Source organism: Diceros bicornis, chromosome 15 (genome assembly GCF_020826845.1).
Source record: "Diceros bicornis minor isolate mBicDic1 chromosome 15, mDicBic1.mat.cur, whole genome shotgun sequence".
Lineage (NCBI taxonomy): Eukaryota > Metazoa > Chordata > Mammalia > Perissodactyla > Rhinocerotidae > Diceros > Diceros bicornis.
The window spans coordinates 2,738,111-2,753,787 of NC_080754.1; the positions used below are offsets into that span (position 1 = coordinate 2,738,111).

Sequence of the window (15,677 nt, forward strand, 5' to 3'; positions counted from 1 at the left end):
TGACGCCTGCCACAGCATGGCTTGACAAGCAGTGCATTGGTCCTCGCCCAGGATCCGAACCTGCAAACCCTGGGCCACCGAAGCAGAGTGCACAAACTTAACCACTATGATACCGGGTGAGACCCAGGAATTTTTGATACACTTCCTTTACTTCCTAGGTCAAGGAGAAAAAAATCAGAGAGTCTAGAGGATGTGAGCAATACAGTTAACAAATTCTATCTGATGAATATAGAGAGAATAATAAATCCAAATTTGCAGAATCACATTCTCTTCAAGTACACAAAGTATTTATGAAAATTGACCACATACTAGGCCGTAAAGCAATTTGCAAAAAATCATATTTGTACAGAATACATTTATAACCAAACTACAATTAAGTTAGAAATAAATAAATATAAAGGTAACTTAAAAAATTAGAAAGTTTAGAGGAGTGACGTCAGCATCATGGTGGAGTGAGCTTCCCCAACTCTCCCTCTCTAAGACACAACAAAAAGGACATTCATAATCCAGCAGAAGCTATTCACACAACACAGGGGACGTCTGAGGCATCAATAAAACTGAAAGCCATCCCTCTGAAAACAGAGACAAGACAAGGGTGCCCACTCTCACCACTCTTATTCAACACAGTACTGGAGGTTCTGGCCAGAGCAATTAAGCAAGAAAAAGGAATAAAAGGAATCCAAATAGGCAACAAAGAAGCGAAACTCTCACCGTTTGCAGATGACATGATCTTATATATAGAAAACCCTAAAGAATCCATTGGAAAACTATTAGAAATAATCAACAATTACAGCCAAGTGGCAGGGAACAAAATCAACTTACAGAAATCAGTTGCATTTCTATATACCAACAACGAACTAATAGAAAGAGAACTCAAGAAGACAATCCCATTTACAATTGCCACAAAAAGAATAAAATATCTAGGAGTAAATTTAACCAAGGAAGCAAAAGACTTATACAATGACAACTATAAGACATTATTGAGTGAAATAAATGATGACATAAAGAAATGGAAAAATATTCCATGCACTTGGATTAGAAGAATAAACATAGTTAAAATGTCCATACTACATAAAGCAATCTACGGATTCAATGCAATCCCAACTAGAATCCCAAGGACATTCTTCACAGAAATAGAACAAAGAATACTAACATTCACATGGGGCAACAAAAGACCCTGTATAGCTATAGCAATCCTGAAAAAGAAGAACAAACCTGGAGGCATCACAATCCCTGACTTCAAAACATACTACAAAGTGATAGTAATTAAAACAGCATGGTACTGATACAAAAACAGACACACAGATCAATGGAACAGAATTGAAAGTCCATAAATAAAACCTCGTATCTATGGTCAGCTAATCTTTGACAAAGGAGCTAAGGACATACAGTGAAAAAAGGAAAGTCTCTTCAATAAATGGTGCTGGGAAAACTGGACAGCCACTTGCAAAAGAATGAAAGTAGACCACCTTCTTTCACCATACACAAAAATTAACTGAAAATGGATCAAAGACCTGAAGGTGAGACCTGAAATTATAAAACTCCTGGAGGAAAATATAGGTAGTACACTACTCGCCATCAGTTGATGAAGATCCCATACGGGATCTTCTTGAATTCCATGTCTACTCAGACAAGGGAAACAAAATAAAAAATAAACAAGTGGGACTTCATGAGATTAAAGAGCTTCTACAAGGCAAATGAAACCAGGATCAAAATGAATAGGGAACCCACCAGCTGGGAAAACATATTTGCAAACCGTATATCTGACAAGGGATTAATCTCATTAATACATAAAGAACTCACACAACTGAATAACAAAAAAACAAACAACCCAAACAAAAAATGGGCAGAGGAAATGAACAGACACTTCTCCAAAGAAGATATACAGATGGCCAATAGGCACATGAAAAGATGCTCAACATCACTAATCATCAGGGAAATGCAAGATATCACCTTATACCCGTTAGAATGGCTATAATCACCAAGACAAAAAGCAAAAATACTGGAGAGGCTGTGCAGAAATGGGAACCCTAATCCACTGCTGGTGGGAATGCAAACTGGTGCAGCCTCTATGGAAAACAGTATGGAGATTCCTCAAAAAATTAAAAATAGAAATACCTTATGATCCAGCTATCCCACTACTGGGTATCTACCCAATGAACCTGAAATCAATAATCCAAAGAGGCTTATGCACCCCTGTGTTCATTGCAGCATTATTCACTATAGCCAAGACATGGAAGCAACCCAAGTGTCCCTCGACTGATGAATGGATAAAGAAGATGTGGTATATATATACCATGGAATACTACTCAGCCATAAAAAAAGACAAAATCGTCCCATTTGCAACAACATGGATGGACCTGGAGGGTATTATGTTAAGTGAAATAAGCCAGAAAGAGAAAGACAAACAGTGAATGATTTCACTCATATATGGAAGATAAACCAACACACAGACAGATAGAACTGTTTGGTGGTTACCAGGGACTAGGGGAGTGGGGGGCGGGCACAAGGCGTGGAGGGATGCACTTATATGGTGACTGATAACAAAAATGTACAACAAAAATTTCACAATAAAAAAACAAATAAATAAATAAATAAAAATTAGAAAGTTTAAAACATATTTTAAAGTAACTTACTGATTAGTCAGAGGGAGAAGGTCAAATACCATATGATTTCCTTCATTAAGTAGTAGATAATAACAACAATAAACAAACACATGGAGACAGAGATTGGATTGGTGGTTACCGGAGGGGAAGGGGGGAGGGAGGAGGGCGAAGGGGATGATTCGGCACGTGTGTGTGGTGATGGGTTGTAATTAGTATTTGGGTGGTGAGCGTGATGTAGTCTATGCAGAAATAGAAGTATAATGATGTACACCTGAAATTTATACAATGTTATAAACCAATGTTACTGCAATAAACAAAACATGAAAAAAAATAAAGTAACTTACTGATTATTTTTAATGTAATTCAATAACTTATTTAAATAACTCTGGATTATTTTAATATAAATTAGAAAATCCCTATAACTAAATAATAATGAAAAAAATACATCTTAAAACTCATGGGCACAACTAATGCAGTGCTTTAGAGGTGACGGTGTGGCCTTAAAGCCCTTATTTTAGAAATGAAGAATTCCTAAAATTTAATTAGCTAAGCATCCAACTTAATTTAGAAAAAGAGAAATAGGATAATCGCAAAGAAAGTAGAAGGAGGGAAATAGTAAAGAAAATATCAAAAACAGTAAAATAGAAAACAAAATAACAATAAAATCAAAAATTATTTCCTTAGAAATATTAATAAAATTATAAAACCCTGAAAAAATAGGTTAATAAAAATATAAAGTATAAGTAAACAATATTACAGATGAAAAAGGAAAATATATAACTCATAAAACAAATATTTAAAAATCAATAGGAAAATATAAACTATGACAATAAATGTAAAAACTGGATAAAAGAGACAAGTATGTAGAAAATTGCGTTTTACAAAAACTCAGGAGGAGTAGGAACCTCAATTCTCCTATATCCATTACATAAACTGCATCAGTATTTAACAATTTTTTTTCCCACAAAGGAAATTTCAGATCCAAACTTTGAGGATTTTTGGCAAGTTTTACCAAACGCATAAATCCCAAAAAACAGATAAATCCAATTTTACACGAACTCTTCCACAGAATATTAAAATTTTACTCCCCAGAGAAAAGTGTGAGCTGGAAAAAAGCTTGTTTGACTTGTATTTTGGATTAATGAAGTAGGCGCTGGGTGTTTTTCTTAGGCTGGAAGTCTCACTGAACCCAAATTGTTTCATCCCTTCTTTTGGCTTTGTTTCAAGAAGAATATTGTAAGTGCTTATTGTTCAGTTAATGTAACGGAGTGAAATTATAACAAATTTTGCATCGCAAAAATGTTGCTCTATAATGCTTATAATAATAACTCATAGGACATTTGATGGTAACAGCTGGATTATAAAAAATAATAGAAAAAATTGGTACTGATTTCAAAGCTCTTTAAAATGGGGTTTGTTAAAATCAGTTATGTTATATGTAATAGCAAGGAAACTGCATATGCTGTAACCTAAGTGAATATGAAGGGGTCTTAAGTACATACAGAAAAATACCACATGGGATGATTACAGCTTTATGAAAAGAAAATATAAACTTTATACTCAGGAAATAGATTAGAAGTATATACACCAAAATGAGATTGGTTCCAGTTATTCGGCCTATGGGTGATTTCTTCTCTTCTTTCAAGTTTTGCTCTAGTAAATTTTCTCATTTCAATATTACTGAATTTAGTTTGCTTCTCACAATTGATAACATTCAAAGTTTAATTGGCGCAAGTATTTTCTTCCTAGAGGTACAGCTAATAAAAGGTATATATTGCAATATAGGACTCGGTGAAAAACAATATTTTTTAAATAAATAAAATAATGGAACATAAACTTTTTAAAAAGATAAAATATGATGAATGTCTTATGAAAGACAAAACTGACTAAATAAGATTTTACCTAAAATAATAAGGTTTATATTAGTGAAAATAGTGCTCTAACATGAAAACAAATTTTTTAATGTTTATTATTTTATTAGAACATCTGCCTGTTATTACCCCTTGAGAACAAATAAAATCTCATTAAAATGTCTCCAATTCTGAATCATGGTTTAATTTACAGAGGTGTTAGTGCTTATCTGCACATATTTTCTTTAGTTTTAGATAAAATGATCTAATAATATAGTTTTATTTATAAACCTTTAGTATGTTAAAGCTATGCAAAGTCTTATAATATCATTTTTAATAGTAATTCAGGATACTCATTGGCTTTTGAAATCAAAATAATCATCTATGTATTTTTGGGAAGATGCTTTTGTTCCCATTTTTGAAAACATTTGACCACTGCAGCTGACTGGCCACTAGCTCCCCTTGGTCCTGCTCGTCTGCACACAGCCCTCCACTGCGAATACTGATCATCTGTACCGCCTGACTGAATTCCACAATGTCTTGGGTGTCCCGGTGCAGGGATTCACGGGCCAATGATATTCTCTCATGGTTGCCGCCTCAAATAACGCCTCAAAACGTTCACGTAGACACTTACATCCTGATGGAGGTGTCTGTCCTGAGGATATCTGTCCAGGCACGCAGTCACTGCTCGTTAGTCACCCCTGGTGGTCGCTATGATAGACACTGGGATGACAAGGAAGACAGATTTTCACAGCACAGTGAGAGAGACAATGAACAGAAACTTAGAACTGATAAATGAAGTGCTGTTAATAGAAGAATGTAAACAGGCACACTGGAGAGCAGGGAGAAAATATGCTTAAAAGGGGGATATTATCCAGCCTAAAATGGAAACTAATATTTGAGAACTCACTCCATGCCAAGCCTGTGCTAAGAGCATCTGTGTATTAATCACAAATCAGTGGCTTAAAAAAACACTAATTATTTTACAGTTCTGGAAGTCAGGTGTGTTGAAGTCTGAGTGTTGACAGTACTGATTCATGCTGGGCACTTCAGGGAATAATCTCTTTCCTTGGCTTTTCCAGCTTCTAAAGATCACCTGCAATCCTTGGCTTGTGTCCCCTTCTCCATCTTCAGAGCCAGCAGCATAGCATCCTCAAGTCTCTTTCCGACTCTCTTACCTCTATTTCCATCATTCCATCTCCTTCTCTGATTGTCCCTCCTGCCTCCCTTTTATAAGAACCCCTTAGATTACATTAGGCCCACCTGGATCATCCAGGGTAGTCGCATCTCAAGATCATTAACTGAATATGTCTGTAAAGTCCCTTTTGCTACATAAGGTAACATATTCACAGATTCAGGGGATTAGAACGTGGACATCTTTAGAGAGCCAATATTAAACCAAACACAGCTACAAAATGAATTAAAGGATGAAGATGGAAAAGTGGGTTTTAAGAGATGCTGTGGACTGAATTGTGTCCCTCCCTCACCAAAATTCATATATTGAAGCCCTAACCCTCAATGTGACTGTATTTGGAAACAGGGCTTCTAGGTTTTAATTAAGGTTAAATGAGGTCATAGGGGTGGGGTCTAATCCGATAGAATTGGTGGCTTTATAAGAAAAGGAAGAGAGAGAGATCTCTTTCTCTCTCCGTGGTCTCACCAAGGAAAAGCCATGTGAGGACACAGTGAGAAGGTGGCTGTCTGCAAGCCAGGAAGGAGCTCTCACCAGGAACCGGGTCAACCGGCGCCTTGATCTTGGACTTCCCAGCCTTCAGAACTGTGAGAAAATAGATCTCTGTTGTTTACGCCACCCAGTCTATGGTATTTTCTTATAGAAGCCCAAGCTGACTAATATAGAAGAGATAATAAGATGGCCCTTAGGAGACCTCCAGGGGGTTATACAAGTCTGGAGTTCAAGAGAGAAGTCTGAGCTACAAGTGTAAATTTGGAACTGAACAGCCTAAAGGCAGTAGTTGGTGGTGGTGGAAGACATTACCCAGAGATAGAATGTATATTGAAAAGGGAATATAGCTGAGAAAAGAGCCATAATTTCTAGTAGCACTACTGACCAATGCAGAGTGCTCAGCAGCCTGATTGTGGGAGGAGAGACAGACAGACGGTTGAATTGGTCCCAGGTTTCATTTGTGGAAAGGAGGTGGCCAGAGGGCGAGTGGAAGAGTGTGGCGACAGTCCTGGGAGCTGCCGGAGGCAGGGCTGGGTACCTTCACTTCTGCAAAACAGAGAGGCATGTTTTAGAGATAAGGAAACTGAGACTGGAAGACATGGAGTAACTTTCTCTGAGTCACAGAGATTTTTTAATTAGATTTTATTTCTAACATGACTCTTCTGATGGCAGAATGGAGAATCAATTTTGATAGAGCATCAAGCAGTTTTGAAATGTAAATATTTTTTAGTCTAAAGAGGAGCTCTTTCAATATACTTGAGGCAAGAAAGCAGGGGGTATGAGAGGCCATCTGGTTGAGGCTGGTACACTGGATTAAAGCAGTGTTTGAGGGGTAGAGGTATCAGTGAGTTTGAAAAGTCAAAATGACTTGAATTAGAGTATTCGGCAGTTAATATACTGGACGTTAGGATACCAGAGGTAGAGAAGATGTTACTCTCCTTGAAGACAATGTTGTATTAGTAGCATGTTTTAGCAGAAAATAATAAAAACTTGCCCCAAAAGACAAAGAGGCTGGAAGGTCATGTGGGAAAAAATGGAAAATTTACTTAACTCACTCACTAAAGAAATCCTTACCTAGTTTTTGATAAGGAAGTTAAAAACCTCATTTCAGGTCTTAAAGAAATCCTGCTTCCTGGCCTAGACCTTAAGAACTTAGCAATGAAGCATAATTAGAGCACCATATTTAACGTATCCTCTATTGTTATCAGTATAATTTTAAAAGACTCAGTTGTTACAAAGACTCAAAAAACTCTGCAAATATTTACACATTAATCTCTGTCTCTTAAGAAGTAGATAGATGGTAGGTACTCAACCCCACCCACAATTGATGGTAAGGCAGGAAAAAGTTCTGTGACTTCCTCTAATGCCACAAAACAAATTAGTGGTGGAGCCAGAAACAGAAGCCCTGACTTCTGAGAACCTGTCCTCGCCCCGTTTTGGTCGACGACTCCTTTTGACAAGCCTTGTTAAACGCGAGGAGGAATCTCGCATCGTGTTGAATCTTTCTCTAATGTTGAATCAGGAGCATTCAGACACCATCTCACCAGGTGTGAGATTATAAATTTTCTAAAAAATATTGTTCTCTTTCATATGTAGAAGGCGTGCTATGTATTGGGAAGTAACCAGACGGAATTAGTCATAAGGATTCTGATATTTCATCCTTGAATGACAGACAGTAAATACCACTGGGTAGGTGACCCTCTTGATAACATTAATGATAATGAAATTTACCTTAAGACCTTAAGAGACTAATATGTCCCTCTAGAACTGAATTAAAAGTCTGTTACATGTTTTTCCTGTATGCCTCTTCTTTTTTAACTCCTTCTTCATATGACACTTAAAAATATTCTTCTGTTGTCTTTACACTCTGAAAGGAAAGTGGACTGTGTATAGTTAAGTTAAAAAAAATAAGCTGACTACCAAAGACACTGAGGCATCTCTTAACTGTGCACAACGAAAGGAAAGCAGAAGAGACTATGCAAATAAAAAAAAATTAGCATATTAGAAACTTCCCTGTCTTCTGGCTCTACTCTAAGATATCCTAACTTTGGGTCTAGAGTTGCTTTTTCTCCTCATTCATTTGTTTCATTCATGCACCAAATATTAAAGAATTGTCTTATGTACTAGGCACTGCAGATACAACAGCAGATAGAGATAGTCAAGGCTCAAGCCTCTGTGACTTAGGTTAGAGTTGACAGGACAGGGTCAGGGGAGGAGTTGAAATGGAGCAATAGTTAATAAATGACTAAGCTAGTGAAAAATGAATTTGAAAGATAATTTCAAATAGTCGAAAATGCTACACAGTAAATATGTTAATATTCTCAAGCCAAAGACCCCAGGAGCACACTATAGTTAAAAAAGTTGGGTTTATTGCTCATTTCAGCAAGGAAAAACACACAGCATGGGGACTATAACATGTGTCAGTAAGAGGGTGTTAGAAAGAACCAATTGTGAGCTTGGGGCTCTGGTTGTGTGATTTGGGAGAGGGTCTAAGGAAGCAGGAGTTTGCTCCAGATTAGATGCTGTGAGAAAGCAGGAGCGACTCTGTGATGATCTGTTTTAATTGCCCTGTGCTCCCCCTGTTGGTGAGGTAGGGATTCCCACAGTAGGGTTGTGTCATGACTGAATGTCCTATAGTGGACCAATGATATTGACAGATATTCACTAATTACACATACTCACAGCCTGGGGGAGGAGGACCTCACACGCTACATGGGCCACACGGGGGTGTCACCTGGGAACCGAGTGAACCTCCAGGGGCTGTGGGAGACAGGCTTTGTAGTATCAAGAGGGTGAGGTCCCCCTGGTTCCCTCAGGAAGATGTGATGTGACTGGCTTGTTTCAATCATTCCACAGGCTGGCAAGAAAGTGAAACCTGCTCCTTGGGGACAAAGAGTAGCTGTATCTGATCCACTTGATAAGGAGGGTTGTTTAGCTGGAGGACCTTCTCTGTGGGAGTAGAGGGGAGGAGAACCATGGTAAGGCTATTTGAGGCCCTCTCTGTTTCCCCTGGTTATCAAAGCAGCACATAATATTGGGTCCTAATTTTAGGACTTACGCCACAGTATCTTAATGAATCTTATCTACAGGGAGTGGCGATTAGAACAAGAATAGGGTTATAATTGGTACAGAAGTAGCAGTCACTCCTTTTAGCCAAGAGAGGAGGGGATGTTTAGTATTTTTGCACTATGACTTTGCTTTTGTCTGTGCTCGGGCAAAATTATGCAGTGGCCTTGCTCCGTCTCATTTTATCATGGTCTCAGAGTGACCTTGTCAGGTTGGTATAATGTCTGATGGGAGAATCACATAACACAGCTCTGAGAGCAAGACCAGCTCTTTTTTTCCTTCTCATTTGGAAGGACCTGATGGTAGTGGGAGACTAGGTTAGATGGGTTGATCAGAGAAACTTTTCTGAAGGAGAGACCTCAAATCTTGGCCTTTACTGCTACTAAGAAACCATCCACATACAGAAGGACTGAGGAGGGTGGAGACAAGGGAGGAAGAGGGACAACTTGTGGAGGGTGTTCCTGTCAGAGGGAAACAGCAAGTGTGAAGAAAGAAACACCGCATTACACCTGAGAGATGTGTTTAGAAAACCATCAGGAGTGTGGCTCTTTGCTTCAGTGACTCTCAGGGGGTTGGGGGAGGGGAGAACCAGAATCTCGAAACATGGGGAATCAAATTCTGGAAAGCCTGCAGGGGATCATGATACGGTAGTCCTCCAAGACGATTGTCCCTCATCCTCACCATCCTCTCACAGGTTTAGTTCCATTATGTAGGCTTCGTGTGGAAAATCCAATACTAACTGTTATTTTGACATGACCCTATATGTTATACAACACAATTACTTGTCCAGAAAGGTTTTACCACCATCCAGGGAGATAGGTGGAATTGTTGGCCGATAAATGGTCTCTCGGTGGCAGAAGATCAATTATCCTAGATATAATTTTCTTTGCTCTCTTGAAGTGATTTTCTTCCAGACCATCTAATATGCAGCATATTTGAGCTAGGTCTCCATTTCCATTTTATAGTGAAGGGGTCCTAGTATATGGTTTTATCATTCCATCCAGCTGTGCATATCCAGTTGCTGTATTTAAACACTAGTTGGTTTGAAGACACCGTTGTTACCAATTGGAAATTTAGCATACTAACACACGAAAATATTCACTATGACAAACACCGCAGACAGCAGAGAACAGTGGTTATAAGCATGGACGCTAGAGCCAGACTTTCTAGGTCCAATTACAGCTCTACCACGTTCTAGTTATGTCCCTGTGGACAAGTTACTTAGCGCGTGTGTTGCAGTTTGCACATCTGTGAAGGGGTATAATGGTTCCCACCTTGAAAGTTTGTTGTCGAGATGGAAATATACATTTAGTTTTCAGACCTGGCTAATGATAAGCACTAAGTGTCACCTTTGTAATCATCATGGTGACAGTGTATCAGAAAAGAAAAAAAGTAATTACCACCATAGTCTTTGGGTCATTGAGTTAGTGAAGGACTAACCAGTATATATAAGGATTCACAGATCTTACTGAGGAAAGATTTCTCTGACTTACGGTTATAAGCAGGGCCTTCACTCTTGATACAAGGGCGGTCGTATAAGGGACCAGTCTTGGGCAATATCTGAAAGTACACATGTAATTTAAAGTATTTTTCCCTCTCTGCCTGATATGTCTGACACATCCAGGCATACCGTGGATAAGGGTTTTAATATACTATGTGCCAGAAATTTTGGACTTTACCTGAAGAATGCACTAGGAGTCTCAGATCTTTAATTGAGTCAACTGTATTTAGTGTTACTGAAATAAGTGTGATAACAGCTTGATCATGCAGAACTTGACATGAAGAAAACACCTGCCTGGTGTTAATAAGTTACATGAATTTCAGACAATAGAAAACCAAAGAAAAGTACCACCACGCCTATCTTGATAAAGTACCAACAGAGCTCTCTATTCACTTCCCTATATTCAGAAGTTTATTTGAATTACTATGAAATGTTAACAAAAAATCACTTGCATTATGGCCTCATGGCAGGTGAGGAGTTTTAAAATATAGCTGGTTCTTTATATGTACTGGCAGATTTATTAAGGCAAAACAAAAGAAAAAAGAAGAAAAAAATAAATATTTGTTTTGTCCCGGATATTCATTGCAACAAACTAGAGTGATCTGAGAATGAATTTCAAGTATCTTAATAGGCCTGGATGTATCAGACATTAATTTTAACACAACACATACCTTTTCTCTCAAGGTTCAGAACCTCAGTAGAAAAATGTTGAAAATTTCTATCAATTGCCATTTGTTTTTTGTCTAAGAGAAAATCTTTAAAAAATCAAAAACATTATTACAAACAAAGCTGAAAAACTATGGCTTCTTTTTGCTGTGACCATAAGAGCATTTAACCCCCAGCAGATTGAGAGCATCATTAAGTAAAAAAGATTATTAATGCTTTGATGTCAAATTTATGCAAGATTTGTAAAACCCCAAAATCATATGCACTGAATTTAGGGAATACGTTCTAGTTAGTGTTTTGGTTTGCTTGTGTAGCACACATATAACAAACTCTTGTTAGATTGCCTTCTATTTCTAGTGAACATGTTTATGCATAATTTAGGAAGCAAGTTTTGACTTGTTTTCTTTCTAGTTTCATTTTGGTTTTGTTTACTTAAAAAAAAATTGGGGGACCTACACCAAAATGTAGTTAATATTAATGTATAGTCAACATTTAGTTATCTGTAATGAATTGGTGCGAAGAAAATATGGATAATTGAAATCTATAGTACTGCAAAAATTTAATTTGCTCCTCTGTACTTAAACTTACATTGCATCCAACTATTGGCCAGACCTGCCAGCCAATAAGCCAACTAAAGATATTTGAATTTTTATTCCTTTCACCCTTTCAAATGTCTATATAACCTAAAGCACATGAGTAGCACTTTCCAGTTTATAAGCACTTTCACATATATTATCACTTTTGATCTTCCCAGTATCCTTATGGGGAAGGAATGTTATTGAATTATTATTATCTTCACTTTAGAGATGAATAAATTAGGAATTAAGCATCACGCTCTTAAGTAAATGCAGGTAATTGGCCCTAGAAAAATTGTCTGGAATTTCCAGCAGTACTAAATTTGTGGCATTGCACTGAGAAGCCTCCGGCCTCTCTCCACAACCACCTCCCCAGTCAGCCTGTCTCCTCACTGTACCATGTCCACCTCATTCTCATCACTGTTTCTGACCTTTGAATCTTTGTCTTCACTTCTCTCACTCTTTCTGTGCACTGCTGTCTGAAATGTCCCTGCTGTTTTGGAATATCCAAATGCTACCCTTCTTTCAAGGTCCCGGAAAAGTTCTACCTCCTCCAGAAAGTCTTCTAACTCCCACTATTCTTGTTTAACTAACACAACATTTGCAGGGATTGGTGCTTACATTCTTAAGTGTTTCATTTATGTCTGAATTCTCCTACTAGACAATAAGCTCTGGAGAACCAAGTCTTATACTGCTTTGAAACTCACAGCCCTCTTGCATGGGACATATTTGTAGTAAATTCATGATAAATATTTGGCTATTATTTAATCTGCCCAGCGGAGCCATTGCTGAACAATAGATTGTCTTACTGTATTTGTATTCCAACCATGTGACTTGTAATTTAGCCTGTATACTTACTATAGTTGAGTTCAGCATGGTCTTTTCAGTATGTTCATATACCACTTGACCCGAGTATCGATTTCTTTTTTTTTTTTTTTTTTGTGAGGAAGATCAGCCCTGAGCTAACATCCATGCTAATCCTCCTCTTTTTGCTGAGGAAGACCGGCTCTGAGCTAACATCTATTGCCAAACCTCCTCCTTTTTTTTTTCCCCCCAAAGCCCCAGTAGATAGTTGTATGTCATAGCTGCACATCCTTCTAGTTGCTGTATGTGGGACGCGGCCTCAGCATGGCCGGAGAGGCGGTGTGTCGGAGCGCGCCCGGGATCCGAACCCGGGCCGCCAGTAGTGGAGCTCGCACACTTAACCGCTAAGCCACGGGGCCGGCTCCCGAGTAGGGATTTCTAATGGCAGTGAAGCCCAGGCTTGTGGCCTTCGGGATTGAATCAGCTACACATGCCTGATGGATTCCCTGAATGGAACAGGCTTTTGGCCCATATGTCAGTATTGAGAACAGGAACAGGAAACGGGCAGTGATTGCTTTTCTGTAGAGTGCCATTAGCATCACCCATTCTACTGGTCATAATTTCTCAGCAGATCGGCGATATCTGTCAATGGTAGTTCCTGTGGTGCAACGTATGAAAATGCATCCCGTTATTCATTATACATGATGCTGATCGAGCGTATTGTCATTACAAATTTAATTTTTAAGAAAGAAATCTCCATGTGGAGATGACACACTTGAGGGTCACTATGTTAAAAAACAAGAGGATGGTACTGTGTGACAATTCGATTCTTCTGGAATGTAAGTATTCTGTTTAAACAAATAACTGCTTTTGTTCATATTTTAAGGAGAATTTGGAGAAGTCTGCAGTGGGCGTTTGAAGACACCAGGGAAAAGGGAGATCCCGGTTGCCATCAAAACTTTGAAAGGTGGCCACATGGACCGGCAAAGACGAGATTTTCTGAGAGAAGCTAGTATCATGGGTCAGTTTGACCATCCAAATATCATTCGCCTAGAAGGTGTTGTCACAAAAAGTAAGTCACTGATTTTCTTCATTGCTTGTTTTATATATCTATCTCAGTTCCTTAAAAAAAAGCTTCATAGCAGTAGAACAGCCATTCAGGTGATAGCTTCGTTCAGTGTCATCTTCTGATATCACCCCTCAGAGGCTATACTAGGCTGATATTAGGCTATGACATTATCAGAGTTTGCATTGGTCACCAAACAGCTTTGAAATGGTATTTATTACCTGTAAATCATTTGCTAATTTAACTTGAAGTAATGAATCAAGAGTAAAAGGTTATCTAGTCTTTTCTAATCTCCATAAGCTATTCACTCCTAAAGCTGCCTAAATGTCAATGTTAATAGAAGAAATAGTTTAAATATTTCGAGTCACTAAAGTAAAATACTTCCGTTTGGAAGTAAATTTCATATACAAATAGAGAATGCTTTATCTGAAGTAAAACTTGTAAACAAAAAGTTCTGTGTGGAACCCATGTGCATAAATGCCATTAGAACTAAATTATTTTAATTTATATAAAATGAAGAAAAGAATTACAATTTCTGAAATAAAAATCCTGTTTTTATAGAAATACTGGGATCAAAGCCATTCCTTTGAAAAGAAGTTTCTTAAAAATCCAAAATTAATCCTATATTCTAAGAAGTAGATTGCTATATATTCACTTTTTTTTGAATAATGATAGGGCATAAAGCTTAACTGTATTTCTCCTTAATTTCTTCACTAATGAATTATAACATGTAAAATCCAGTACAGAATGGCATTAAAAAACTCATAAAAATCATGTAAATCTTTGAGAGGCATTTTTCTTTCATAAAACTTCAATTCCATTTAAATGGTTTTAAATGGAATTTAAGTTTTATGTCATATTTGGAAGCAGGAAAGTATAAACGCTTACGATAAACATGTTGGAAATTCCTAAGGCCTTCCCACGAGGCACTGGCCAACACACTGCTCAAGAGGAGCGGAAGACTACTGATGGTCGTGATAGTTTGGAAGACACAATAGGGTGATTTTGATGAGCGCTGTTGCCTTAGTGGCCTTAATGGGGCTTCCAGCATTCATGCCCTTGTGTTATTCTCTCCCTCGCTGATTCTGGGCTTGTCCACATGACAGCCTTGGCCAATGGGACGTTAGCACGTGTGATGCGAGTGGAAGCACCTTAAGTGTTTTCACACTGGAGCTTGTCCTCTTGCAACACTCCTTCCTGTCCCCAGCCTCCAGTGCTGAGCAAAGCCAATCCTTGTGGCGAGGCCACACGCAGTACTGCAAAGAGCAGGAGAACGGAGGCTCTCCAGTCGACTTCTCCGTCTGAGCTCCCAGCAGTCAGTCAGCACTCAATGCGAGCCTTGTGATGAGCCATCTCCATCCAGTCAACTTATAAAGTCATAAGAGATAATATAAAGTGGTGGTTGTTCTAAGTCACTAAGTTTTGGATGGTTTATTACACAGCAATAGATGAACAGATGGAGTCCAGTTAGAATTCTGCTCTTGCCACTTAAGACTGTTGCAGCTTTGGGTAAATTATTTAACATCTCTGTCCATTACTTCTACATCTGTAAAATGGGGCCAAAATAATTCTGACTCAGTAGGAATACTGTAAGGATTACATTTGTAAATGTATACAGCATTTAGCGTAGTGTGTGGCTCAGAAAAAGCCCCATTAAGTGGTAGCCATCATTGGTGTTGTGTGCCGGGCACTTTACACAGGCGTTTACCATTTCACTCCACAGCAGCTCTTATCAGTATCATTATCCACTGAAACTCAGACAGGTTAATTCACCTGCGTGAGGACCTCTGACCCGTCGTAATGGCGTAGCTGTGTTCAAACTGAGTCTGTCTGCCTCTAAAATCCAGGGCTGGTTGGTT

At 38.3% G+C, this 15,677-nt stretch overlaps 1 protein-coding gene across 1 annotated transcript in view; it reads left to right on the forward strand.

The window, feature by feature from the left end:
- Positions 1–15,677, forward strand: part of EPHA6 (EPH receptor A6) — a 784,796-nt gene that overhangs the window by 589,957 nt on the left and 179,162 nt on the right. Inside the window, 1 exon segment of the mRNA XM_058555640.1 lies at positions 13,639–13,824. Within this exon segment, the coding sequence (XP_058411623.1) occupies positions 13,639–13,824 (186 nt within the window).